Source organism: Podarcis cretensis, assembly GCF_951804945.1.
Source record: "Podarcis cretensis genome assembly, chromosome: 5".
Lineage (NCBI taxonomy): Eukaryota > Metazoa > Chordata > Lepidosauria > Squamata > Lacertidae > Podarcis > Podarcis cretensis.
The window spans coordinates 49,999,920-50,013,443 of record NC_137174.1 but is presented as its reverse complement, the minus strand read 5'-3'; the positions used below and the strand labels follow the sequence as shown (position 1 = coordinate 50,013,443).

At 42.3% G+C, this 13,524-nt stretch overlaps 2 protein-coding genes across 3 annotated transcripts in view; both read right to left on the bottom strand.

The window, feature by feature from the left end:
- Window positions 1-13,524, bottom strand: part of HSPA12A (heat shock protein family A (Hsp70) member 12A) — a 320,123-nt gene that overhangs the window by 255,927 nt on the left and 50,672 nt on the right. The window lies entirely within an intron of this gene.
- Window positions 4,210-13,474, bottom strand: SPMIP5 (sperm microtubule inner protein 5). Its single transcript, XM_079976784.1, has 6 exons — window positions 13,322-13,474; window positions 12,264-12,334; window positions 10,485-10,706; window positions 7,060-7,246; window positions 5,167-5,264; window positions 4,210-4,399 (listed from the first exon to the last, which is right to left on the bottom strand). Exons 2-6 carry the CDS (start codon window positions 12,319-12,321, stop codon window positions 4,230-4,232), a joined length of 735 nt encoding a protein of 244 aa, XP_079832910.1. The 5' UTR covers window positions 12,322-12,334; window positions 13,322-13,474; the 3' UTR covers window positions 4,210-4,229.

The window sequence follows — 13,524 nt, the reverse complement described above, 5'->3', positions numbered from 1 at the left end:
GAGCACCTGGGAGAAAAAGAAAAACACACCTGGTGACATTATATGGATTTCAAGCATCAGTCTCACCTTTGGTGTAGCGACTTTTGCAAAGTGTATAATTTTACAAACATTTCTTGGACATGGGTAGCACTGGGAGCAGAGTGGGGTCGAAAGTGTGTTCTCTTCTCCTCTCTATTTCCAGATCCTCCATAGAAAACCTCCTCTTCCCGCCTCTGGTGCAATTGCTCCTAACATTCACCGTTATTCACCGTTAACTATGGGTTACCAAACGTCCTCTTTTAATAATGAAGTGCAACAGCATTCACTTTGTTGAGTAGTGTTTAAACAAACACTTTGGAAAGCTATCACATAAAATGCAAAGTTAAATGAACATCAAATTACTGTCCATTTCCGCAGCTTTCAGTGCTAATGGAGATATTTTTGTGACCATTTCCAAATGCTTATTCCCACCCACCCCCCCAAATAACACAAAAGGATTTGTTGTTTGAAAATGCAAGTGGCTGTTAACCATATATTATTTGCAAATACAACATGTTCCTGCATCATTCATTTCAGTGTCTCATTGAGGACTAATTGGTATATATTTTGGTTGACATGTATTGTTCTCTTGTAAAGGTGTCAAATTCCTTAGCTACGTCAGTGACAGAAGCCCCCACTGCTTGTGATATATAAATTATGCTCTTTACCATATAATCAGCCCTATCTGTTAGAATGCTATTTGCAACAAAACATGTTCAAAATATGTACCAGGCAGATTGGTCTTTCTTCACTTTAATATTGTGTTATTCACAGCAAAGTTTTTGATTTGAACGTTAAAAGGGAACATGTTCCAAGATTTGATCAGCATCGTATCAATTAAGAGGCATTTGATTTCAAAAGCTGGTGAGGCTTATTAGTAAAGTTCAGACTTCAAAATGTAGCTTTCACTATTAACATCTGAACACATTGCCACTGTGGTTACAGAAGGAACAGTGTGATAACATCCTAGTATAGATTGATAATCTGGTATGTTGTAAATTTTCCTATGCAACTAAATTTTATTTCATTTACATTGTATTGTAAGGTATTTTTCGGGGAGGGTGGGCAATTTGTGGAGACATTTTGGTGGCTGGTGGTGTTTTCATTTTTTTCAAAAGGTGTAGGTGCACGGGTATAGAAATGCCCAGCATGAAAAAATATAGTGGAGAGCTGAGTGACTGGGTGACTGGGGACACAAACACAGTTCAGATACCTGCACTCAAGCTCTGTCCACCAGTGCAGATGGAAAGTGGTGAAATAGCAATGAATATCATGACTGGGGGAATGGGAAAATGTGAAAGCTACTTTGCTGAAGGCGCACACAGAAGACTTAAATCTGAATGGGCTGTTTGCAGTATAAGGTTATTTTCTTCTCTACCACTGCGGTACAGCCCTTCTCTATCTAAAGCTACAAAAGCCAATGTCTGATATTTTCCTGCACATGGAAGATACTTTTAGGATTAGCCTTCTGATAGCTAAAGGTAAAGGTAAAGGTAAAGGTACCCCTGCCCGTACGGGCCAGTCTTGACAGACTCTGGGGTTGTGCGCCCATCTCACTTAAGAGGCCAGGGGCCAGCGCTGTCCGGAGACACTTCCGGGTCACGTGGCCAGCGTGACAAAGCTGCATCTGGCGAGCCAGAGCCGCACACGGAAACGCCGTTTACCTTCCCGCTGGTAAGCGGTCCCTATTTATCTACTTGCACCCGGAGGTGCTTTCGAACTGCTAGGTTGGCAGGCGCTGGGACCGAGCAGCGGGAGCGCACCCCACCGCAGGGATTCGAACCGCCGACCTTTCGATCGGCAAGTCCTAGGCGCTGAGGCTTTAACCCACAGCGCCACCTGCGTCCCTCTTCTGATAGCTAGGCAACCCTAAATCTGTAATCTTTCAATCTCTCTCGCTTAAAAAAAAAAAAGATTCAGAAGTATTATCATTATTTTATTTATTTACACTCCACCTTTTCCCCAGAACCAGGACTCAAGGCAGCTTACAAAAATTAAAACCATCACAGAAGGCTAAAAAAAATACAGAAGATAATAGTTTAAAAGTAACTAAGCTATAATGGAATTAAAACAATGTAAACAACATCAACAACCAAATCTATTAAACTACAGATAGTAAAAGCACTAAAAGCAGCACCATTTAAAGCCCTTTCCTCAAAAGCAGTCAGTTCCCAAAGGCCTGCCGGAATAAAACTTCCTGCCAGTGGAAGGAAAACAAAGAGGGAGCCAATCGAGCTGCACTAGGGAGTTCCAAAGTTTGGGGAGCAGCCACTGGGGAGGCCCTCTCCAGTGCCCCTACCAAATGGGCAGGTTCGTATGTTCAAAACCCCAAGCTTTCAGCCTCAAGAGGTAAAGTCCAGGATGGGATATTCCACTGCTATTTCTGTGTATCTGAATAATCTCTACCTATTAGTTCAGCTGCTTTGGTGGCCTATGCCGTTTTCCCATACACGGCTTTACTGGAGTAGCACTATTCCACCAAGAAGGAATTTTAAGAGCTAGCTTCTAATGGAAGTAATGTTAATGATTATAATTTGCAATATAGCAGATGCCGTCTAATTTACCTCCCTCTTCTGATAGCAGGCTGTACAAATTATAGGCTGAGGAAGAAAATCAAAGTCTAAAGGTTAAGAGATTAAGTCAAAGATTTAGAACTTAAATGCTCAACGAGGTACTATACAACACCCTCACACACACTGCTACACCAACAATCAATGTAATTAAATTAACACATTTCTTTAAAAAAAGAAAACCCACCTCCCACAAAATCAAGTACTGCAGATACACACAAACCCTTCAGATATTATGGGACAGAATAAAGAGAGCTGAACTCAAAACGTTTCCTTCAGATTTTAGATAAAATAAATGGGGGGCTGCTCCATTAACTAAACAGATGCAAGCAAAGGAATCTAGTGAAAAAGGAGGTGAAAATAAATGTACCTCAGTTGCGATAGGAAATCTGAAAAACTCCCCCAAGGTAATTTTGAAAAATGCACTGAAAGCAAATCTACATATTCTAAACGTGCCTCAGAAACCCACTGGAACAACTCTTTCAGATGCCTGTTTCTTTGTACCATTGTTGCAGGGAACCCAAATGTCACCAGCGGCCCCTTCTGTTGTTAGAAAGCAGCATTTCCCAAGCACTGACTAGTAGCAGCTCTCCATAATTTCAGGCAGGAGCATTTGTCAGCCTTATCTGAAGATGCTGGAGATACTGGAGACTGAACCAAAAACTCTCCTGCATTCAAAACAAGTGTTCCACCACACCAGCTGTATCAGGCACATCTACACCTGAACTGTGCCAGCTGGTCATTAAAAGAATTGGTGCCTGAGTTTTATTTTTCCATCTTCCTTCCCTGTTCTTTTCTCCTTGTGTGTCACTTGTCTTTATATAGAGAGAGATTATAAATCTGCAGGCAGGGATTGTTTTGTTCTAACTGATTGTATGTTAGCCACTCTGGGTGGCTAACATTTGGCTGAAGAGTGGGGTACAAATGCTCTAAATAAACTACAACCCTCCCTTTACATATTTGTAGAGGGCCACTGAACTGGCCTGAATCACCACTTCTGTCAACCAGTGAAGGATGCATCCTGTCACTCACTCAGTCCTCTACCTTATGATCCTTTCAGTCTCTTTTGTAGGCGGCAGTAAGGCAAACTGTCTACTCCTTTTTTGGCTCAGTCTGCAGTCTACCTACAGCTGTGACTGATGTCACTTCCAGATGCAAAGGCCAAACCAGGTAAACTCCATGGTGGCACCGAGCCAAGAGATGCGCAGCTCATGGCTTGAGTCATCACCCACATCTGGACAGGCTATCATGCTATGGGAAACTGACAGCTGCATGGCAATACCAGGATAGGAAACTAGTTGAAAGTCTTACTATGTTTTAGTTCAAAGAGTTTTTAAACTATGCATCTTAGCATCTGAATGACCTTCCACGCAGTCTCAAGATCTCTGTGCCAGCTCAAATTTATAAGATATAGGGTGTGAAGTCAACAACTAGAGCAGTAACTGATGCTGCAGCTGTGATCCAGATGTGCTCTAGGCAGAAATACTGATGTAGATTTTTTTAGGGTCAGTTTCAAAACCATAATCATCTGTCTAACAACCTGATATTTTAAAATGTAAATAATGTTATTTCATACCAAGTGGTTAAACAAACAACCTGATAGGATTATTCTCATATAATCTCAGGTATTTCTGTATATTTTTAATTGTTTGCTGCAGTCAAGGGGATCTTTTCTTCCTTGATCGGTTCTTGAAACTTTACAGCCTTCCGTTTCTTATCAAGATAAATGCCATAGCTCACTTCCGGGTGATTGCAGACAGAACAGCTTCTGCTCACATTACCAAAGGTCTTTCCGATGCCAGAACGTTCATCTACAAGACAAAAAGGCCTATTTCAATGCTTAAAGCCTTGTGACAAGTGCAGTCAGGGGTCTAAATGTTCATTGCGGTTTATGGAGAGGCTCAGATTGGGTGGGCTCTCATCCATAGGGTGAGTATTTGCAGGGAGATAATGTGGGAGGCAGCAGGGCCCATAAGCGTGGGTGCACAGTTTTGAGGGGGCACAACCCATGTGCACACACACAGGGATCATGAGGCAATAAACACTTTATACTTTGAACTGAACTATGTAGGAAAGGAGTTTTCTTAACCAGGAGCTTTGGAAAAGGCTGGAAAGCAGGAAGACACTGATGTTCTGTTAGATGGCTTTACTGGAGCTGTGCATACCCTGCTGATCATAGTGGTCAAAGTGTGGTGTAGTATCAGCAACAGGTGGTGGACGCAGTATAACAGGATATGGGCCAACTGACTTCTACAAGACTAACAAGGTCTTCCTTGGAGGCAAAGGGGCTCTTGTGTACCCTGCTTCAGAATCAACTCAATGAAGATATAGTAGAAAGCATGATAACCTTTGACTGAGTTATTTTAACTCACATGCGCAAGCAAGGCACATAAAGACCCCTTTCCTCTGAGGACCAAAACAAATCAAGCAATACGCCTCTCATCACCAAGCACCAGCTTTTTTTTTTGGTACTGACTCTCTTCTTCTCCAGTCCAAGAGTTGAGACAAGTGAACGTGGTCTTGTGAACAGGCCCCTAGTAAGTGGCCAGTTTCAAATAATACAATCCTAAAGCCTTACGTGGAATATGCCCAGTATACTTAGGCATCATCCCTTCCGGCCTGTAGAATCTCTGGTATGGACGTGATTCTTTGAGTTTGGTTGCAGGGATCTCTTTCCTACAAAATAAATAAAATAAATGATGTTTTGGTGCTTGCCAGTCTCCAACTTTCTTGACTGTAACAACATATTATGTGCAGCTTTGCATATGACTGAAACAGTACATGTGATAGTCTTATCAAATGCTTCTGGGAAGGCAGAATGTCTCTGGTTTTCATATGGCTAAGACAAGTCCAGACCCTCCAAGTGTCCCTATTTTCCAGGGGCGTCCCTGATTTAGAGAAGCCATCCTGGTTTCTGATTTGTCCCTGGAATGTCCCACTTTTGGCCATATAAGAACTGCTGCTGCTGCTGCTACCCAGGAGGACTCCCCTGCTGAGTGCCTGGGGGCCCTAGTCCTGCCACTCACCACATGGCCTAGGGCGGGGCCTGACGGGCTCCATAAAGTACTGCTGCCGCTGCTGCTGGGCAGAGAGGGCTCCATTGGGGGGTTTTGTTTGTTTGTTTTAAATTGCTGTTATTTTTTACCTATGCCATTTTAAACTGTGATATTAATGCTGTATTCATAGTTTTAGATTTTGATTTATGTGGAAATTGTTTTCCATTTGGTTGTGTATTTTTTATGTGTTTTATTTATTGTTTATGACTTTTGTAATTATGTAAATCTTGTCATGTTGTAAGCCACCTTGAGTATTGTTTTTAACTGTGGAAAGGCGGCATACAAATAAAATGACGATGACGACGATGACTTTTCCTTAGGATATCCCTATTTTCATTGGAGAAATGTTGGAAGGTATGGAGTTACCCGACCCCCAACCCATCTGAAGGCAATCCTGTATAGGTAAGCTTTTTTTAATGTTTAATGTTTTATTATGTTTTTATATATGTTGGAAGCTGTCCCAGCCAGTAAGATGTATGGGGTATAAATAGTAAAATTATCATTATGGAATGTGACGTCGCTATTTTCATCAGAGAAATATTGGAGGGTATGCGAGTCCGCAATTCATTGGCAGGATTTGGTAGCCAATGGAGTTTGGATTTCTTGCTTCCTGCTCCGTAGAGGCAGAGTAAATGCATTCCATTTGGATTTTCTGCCTGACATTGATGTTTTATAGGGGAACAACAGCAGCAAGCAGTGTGTGTTTGGATCTGAAATAACCTTCTTCCCTCCAGTCCTTGGTACCAATAAAGCATCATGACATAAGGGTCAGCCTGGCACCATTTTGACATGGGAAGCTTTTGCCACCTTACATTCACAGTGTTTGTTTGTTTTAATACACCTATGGTGGATTATACTGGAACAAGGATGAGGAACCTGTGGTCTTCCAGATACCATTGGACTACAGTTCCCATCATCCTTGGCCATTGGCCATGCTGGCTAAGGGTGATGGGAGTTGGAGTCCAACCATACTTGAAGTGTCCCCAATCCTGACATTTGAAATTTATATCCAAGATTTTCTATGTTTTCATCCATCATCATTTATTTGCATACTATCTAAGCCATGTTTAAGGTGACTCACAACATCAAAAGTTATACATAATTACACAAATATAACCACAAATTAAGCATCTCCAACAAAAACCCCTAAACAATTTCCACCCTGATAGTTTCTCATTATCCTGAGAGACAGGTCTTGTAGGATTCACAGCGACAAAGATCTTGTCTTATCATGCTAACAGCTGCTCATGCAAAATGATCAAGGAGTTTAATAATAATATAAAATCACAGGAGGAAAAGATATAAAAATAACACAATAGTTGAGAATAGATGAATGAGTAACATTATGTAATATTATATCCACATGATTTCTCGGCTGCAGCATAGCCCAGGGAAAGATCTTTATGCCAACATACATGGATTCCTTGGTAGCAGGATCCTGTTTGGCTCTGTCCAAGGAGTTCTGAAAATCTCGATAGCAATTTTCTGCCATCACATGGTAGCGAGCTCCGTGACCAAACTCTGTAACCTTCGACCTGGGCACAAAGCCAGTCCAGCCTGGAATAGGTGGCTCAAGTAGACTCCTTTTTGTTTCCACAGGCCCTGCAAAGTGATGAAATGGGCAAAACACAACACAAAGGAATACAGATAAAGAAACACAAGCTCTGTATGCAATTATGTAGAACTTACCAAAGACCAAATATAAAGTGATGAAATGGGGCATTAATTGAAAGCTTACTGAGGCTAAAAATAACCCTACATAGAGTGAGGAGAACGACACAAATGAGGTCCATTGCATTAGCACCATGTTCTTTAACTTGCACCATGTCTTTTCCGCCTGAATCTGGTTGGTAGATCTTGGGGTTCTACGAAAACATGAAGTAGATCTGACAAGCCTGAAATCTGTTAAACCTTGTATTACTTCACCATTGCATACTCAGCCAACCATTGCAAAGAATTTACTACAGGAAGAAAGACAGGTGCTCTTTAAAACATTCCAGTTTCAAGAGAAAGGGTCTAAGTGGAAAAGAGTTGTATACAATTCCCATCAGTCAGAAAGAGAAATAACAGTTCTATATAGCTCATGGGTTGGCTCAAGAATCCGAATATCCTGAGAGAAGACCACTGAAGAAGTCCTAAGGAAGGTTCAAAGCTAGAAGTTGCAAGCACTGTTAGTTCTCCATTTACAGTATGTAGAGGCACCCAATGCTGGCTGCACTCCAGCAAGAGTAGAGCCTAAAGCAAATTCCACTGTGCTAGGTAGTGAGTAAAACCATGGGTATCAGTCTGTGCTATGGCAAATTTGCTAGATAATCATATATACTAATAGCAATCTAAATTATTCAAGCACAGCCAAAATACCATGACCCATGTACAACAGGAAGGTATCAGGAGGCTTTGAACGACCAGATTTTGCAAAAGTACAAACATAATTTTGGGGGGACCCCAAACAGCACAATGAAGACTGAGCATGCTCAGTGGCCATAGACAGCTGACCAACTGCTGTGGTTGATGTGGGGGGACAGAAAAGCAGGTGAGAAGGTGAATGGAATGGAACATCCTGAATGGGAGTAAATCACACTGCAATATTTTGTTGCAAGTCTTATGGTACTTGCGTATTAGGTTTCTACAAGTCTGAAGCCTCCCTTTTGGAAGAAATAACTCAGAATGCACGTTGCTTCCTTTCTATTTCTCCAGCTGAGCTTTAGAGGTCATGGGACAGGTCCAAGTAGCTGTAGATAAAAAACTCAAGACAGAAAGCAATTTCTGTTGCTCTTCATCTGTAATAACAAAGCTGTTAGAGCCCTTTGTCATGGTTTAGTGCTGCTAGTTGCAAAGATAGAGTTTCTCTCTCTCAAAAGACCTGGAGAAAGTGACTGGTACTTTTCTCAAAGAGGGAACCGTCATTACCCCCTTAACCACCACAATTCATCAAAACAGACTTAAGATCTCCTCTGCCTTCCCATGGAACGTACAGGCCACATGTGGATCACTGCCGGGAGCTCCCCCTATGGCAAAGCAAAAATGCTTTTGCTACTAGAATTTGTCACCTGTGCACGACAGCAGAGGAACAAAGGTCAGTGTTTTGCTTTAAAAGAAAATGAAAAACTGCCTAAAAGTTTCCACATTCTGTTAAAAAGAAAAGAAGAGAAAACATTCACAGGCTGCTTTTTGTGTGTGCAATGACTCACATCCAACAGAACTTTTACTCCACTGCTCAATCAACTGAAACTGCTTACAAAGTTACAGGAATGAAGATGGAAATCTGTCTTATGGCAGAAAGCTGAAAGCTCAGACTTATCTCTGTTACACCACTTTGGAGGGAGTTAGGAAACAGAGTCAAGAAGGAAAGTTTGTTTCAAGACCTGGATGTGGGCTAGTCAGGCACAGGAACAAAACAGTATAGTGGTATAGCCACAAGTGGAACATGCCCTGATCTAAGGTCAGGTTACATCAGTGGCACAACCACCAGTTTGTGGGTTTCTTTTAAGAGACAGAGATGGAATCGCTAAAGTATTAAAGGTGGTGCTCATGTTTCAGGTTAGGGTTAAAGATGATGCCATGGGTCTCTTGTTATTAATTAATTAATTTCAAGCATGAAGCATTTCTTATGAAGCATTGTGAAGCAATTTCACAAGACTCTGTGTAGGGGGCTTTTGTTGTGGGGTTTTTTTAAGTTACATATATACAATTTCAAATCCAATACAGATACAGACTAAGATAAAAAAGATCTCGACTTAGAAGGCTTGTTAAAGGTGAAAGTCTTCAACAGGCAACAAGAAGGTGGAAGAGATGGCACCTGCCTCATATGTAGCCAGTGAGACTTCCAAAAGGCAGGTGTGAAACAGACCAACTTTGTATGGCATAGGCCTCCTGGCAAGACAATGCCTGCAGGATGCCCTCTTCTGCAGAGAACACAGATCAGCTGGGAATATGAAGGGGGAGACGGTATTTTAGGAATCCTGGTCCCAAACTGCACAGCGCCTTGTATAGCACCTTGAACAGAGCCTGTTCGTGAAAATGTTGAAGCAGGCAAACACGGTGGATAAGTATGCTTATCAGGGTGGGTGGAAGGTTTCATTTGGAACTAAATTTCACCTGTAGATCAGCGATGTGTACATACTTCTTTTGTAGTACCAAACTTCTTTTTCTTCCTTTTTCTCTTCCTTTCAGTTGCATGCCCTAAGCTAACTCACTGCTAACATGACATCTGCTCCCTTTGTAACCCTGTATCTCCTCAGAGGCCAAGCATCATGACAATATGAGGCTTCCTCTTGAATGGGAACCATACACTTTAACTCAGTCTAGCAAACGAGCCACGAAGCTTGCAGCAACCACCCCCTGCCCCCCTGAGCCTGACCTTAAATATTCAAGCCTGCCACATATGACGGTGACTCTAAGGGTGCTACGTGCAATGAGTTTTCTAGAGTGGTAGCTTCTCTGTGACCCACCTCCTCTCCACACCATATGCTTACAGCACATTCAAGGTGCATGGCTCCCCTTCAAAGAATCCTAGGAACTGTAGTTTGTTAAGGGCACTGGGAATTGTAGCTGTAACGGGTCAACTACAGTTTTGAGGATTCTTTGGGGGAAAGCCATGATGTTCTTTAAAGGTATGGGGTGGATGTGAAAACAACATGGACTCTGCTACTCTGCAGAAACTTGGGATCATGAGCTGCATCTCCAATAACTGTATCATAGTGGAACAGGCCTCCTGGCAAGACAATACCTGCAGGATGCCCTCTCCTGCAGAGAACACAGATCAGCTGGGGATATGAAGGGGGAGAAGGTATTTTAGGAATCCTAAGCCCAAATTAATTAAAAATTAGGCATACTATACCCAGCACATTTGGATGGTGTTTGCTATTATAGTCATCAAGTACGTTTATTATTTCTTCATTCGAGCAAAGAGGTGGCAGCTGGGGTGCTGTAGCCGCTGTGAGCCTCAGTTCTTCCATTTGGTCACATTTTCTCTGAGTAGCCTCGCGAAACGCATTCACACACCACACAGAATCGTTTCCGAAGCTAGTTCCAATTCGGTAGAATCTATAAGGGATGTAGCCTGGAAAGGGCAACAGAAGTTCACAACCATCATGAAGAAGCCATCAGCGGACTAGTCTAGGCTTTCTTTCAACAAAACTTCTTGTGTGTGTCTGCAGCCCCAGGACTATCATAAGGATAATCCCATTATTTGTGTATACAGGCTTCGTACAGTCCATGGTGGGAGCCAACTTAACATTCTGTTGCATTCATAGTAAATGTGTCAAAAGGATGATCTGGCGGGTCATATACATGGGCTTTCAATTCCAGCCCTTTTCAGAGTAATCATCCTTACCTGCCCATCACCAGTCTGTCACTGTGGCATTTGTTGCCATTTGATTAATTTGCACAACATGAAATTTGGATGTTTCTGGACACAAAGTTTTGCAGCTGCCGTGCATACTGATTTAGTGTCTGATGCCTGCAAAACTGGGTGCTGTTGATTCCCAGGCTTCTAGTCAGAGGGTAGGTATGAGTGCTGGAATACTTCACAAGAAAGTGAACATCAGCTTACCATCGCCCTCCTAGCATTTCAAAGCCTACTGCCACACTACCAACCACTGAGATTTATACCCAAGCAACTAGAAATTTAGCAGATGTCTGAGTCTCAACATTTAGTTTGCCAAAACAGCCAGTGTCATTTGTAGATAATTAATAAAAAATGTTAGAATAGAGCATATATTAGCAAGATTTTGCAGGTGTGCCCACTGTAGCTGCCTATTTTATTTAGTTATGCTTTCTGGTTTTTTTATTTTTATTTAAGGTATTGTATAATGTCAGTCAGCAGAATGTCAGGTAACTCAGCAGAATTCATAATAATAATTTTCAATAAAATAGTTATGGAATCAAAGTACTACCACCACCCTCAAAGTTGTACCCTGAGAATTCAGAGAATTCATACATAACAACATTCTAGTTCTCATTATCACTCAGAGGCATTTCTGCAGCAACATACCCCCCCCCTCTCTCACACACACACACACCCTGCAGGTAACACACTCTAAAAAATACTGAGTGCAGAAGAGAGCCTAATTTGCCAGTATAAAATTGCTAGCCAGATCTTCAGAAAGAGAGCTAGGTATGTGCTTGTGTTTTGGTGTCTCAGTACAGTGTAAGGAGTGGAGCATGAAATCTGTGGTGCAGTTAGGTATTTGTAGACTCTAGACTTGGCAGCCTTATGAAGGGACCTATTTAGATAGTATTGTGTACTGTACAGTATTACTCTTCACCAATAATACTGTTGTTTTGCATTTGGGGCTCATCCTATCACTCTGCTAGTGATGTCAGTCAGTGGTCAGGGATGATGGGAATTGTAGTCCAAAACATCTGGAGGGCTGAAGGTTGCTTGGCCTGCCTCACAGCATACAATTGCAAATAGATAGCTTTAACAGGCTACTAAAATCATAATCCTGTTTATTACTGCTATATTGAGTACAAAGTGCATCAAAACAAAGTGGGATCCGATGTGAAAAGCTGTGATTATTCGGCTGCCCCTTTTAGCATGTTATTTTGCTCTCTGCCAAGTTATCAGCTGAGAAATGGAAACAAAGCTCAGGCCAAGAGACTCAGGTTTTTTTACCTGTATATCCTGGTATCAAAGGGTTGCACTCATCTACTTGTCGCTGAAATGGTTCCATGCTTTTTCAAACTCTGATGAAAAAAAGTTAAGACTTTCAACTGAATCTAGACTCTAATATTAATAAGCCTGTTGTTCAAGAATTATCCCAATCGAAATATATTGGTGTTTTAGGTTGTCAGAACCTTTAAGTCAGAGGTTGCAGAAGTATAGTTCCCAGACCTACCCATCAGCCATGCTTCCTGGGGCTGATGGAAACTATAACTTGGCAGCAGCTAGAGGACCACAAGGGAGCCACCCCTGCTATGAGCAGTCATCCATTTTCTGTGTTAAAACATTAGGAAAGAACCATCGCCTCTCTGCGTACGAACAAACTATGGCCAGCAAGTCATCCAAGCAGACTCAAAACTCTTTAGACTTCATTTCCAGGGCAACTCTAGTTATCCTGCACTTGCCCAGTCAGTAAGAATACGGAGTTCAATGGGGCTTGTTGGGATTGCTGCATTGCTTGGTCAGGAAAGCCTGAAAATTTCATGGAGGAACAAAACCCCTCCAAATGAGAACAAGGGCCTATTATTCTGTTCCAAACAGCAGCCAGCCTCTGGGAAGCTCACAAGCTGCGAGTTAGACCCAAGCTGGCCTTCTGGTTTCTCCCCAGTATTTGGTGCTCAGGGATACAATGCCTCTGAACATGAAGGTTTCATTTGGGGATTTGGTAGGCTGTTCCTATGCTGTAGATAGCGATAGCAATGAAATTATGTAATCCTTTAAAAAGCTATTTATGTTCCTGGCTGCCACAGGCACACATCCTGCAGGAAGGATCCAGCAGCCTTGCATTACCTTACTAGCGCCATTGGCTTCTGCTGCTGCAATGTTTCATGTTCTCAGAGCACAAAGGAGATAGAAGGGGGACGACGACGAAAATAACAGTATTGAGATTGGCAATAACAAATGCAGTCGCATGAGGGCTAAAGACAAAGAGTGTAGCGAGAGAGGCAGCAAACAATGGTCAGCTACTGACAAGAAAGAGAAGAAAATGCAGCAGCCCTGGAAAGACTGACCTGTACAGGAGAGATCCCCCAAACAAACAATTCACTCAGGAAACCGGGACTGGGCCTTTTACCATGACAAGCTCTGCGAGCAATACCATCCCCCAAGCTGGCTGCTTCCTTGCGACCCTTTACAAGAGAGTTCAAGCTACAGTGCCCCGTCCCTCCCACGGCATTGTGACCTCATCCACACGACCTTTACAACACGTGCAGGG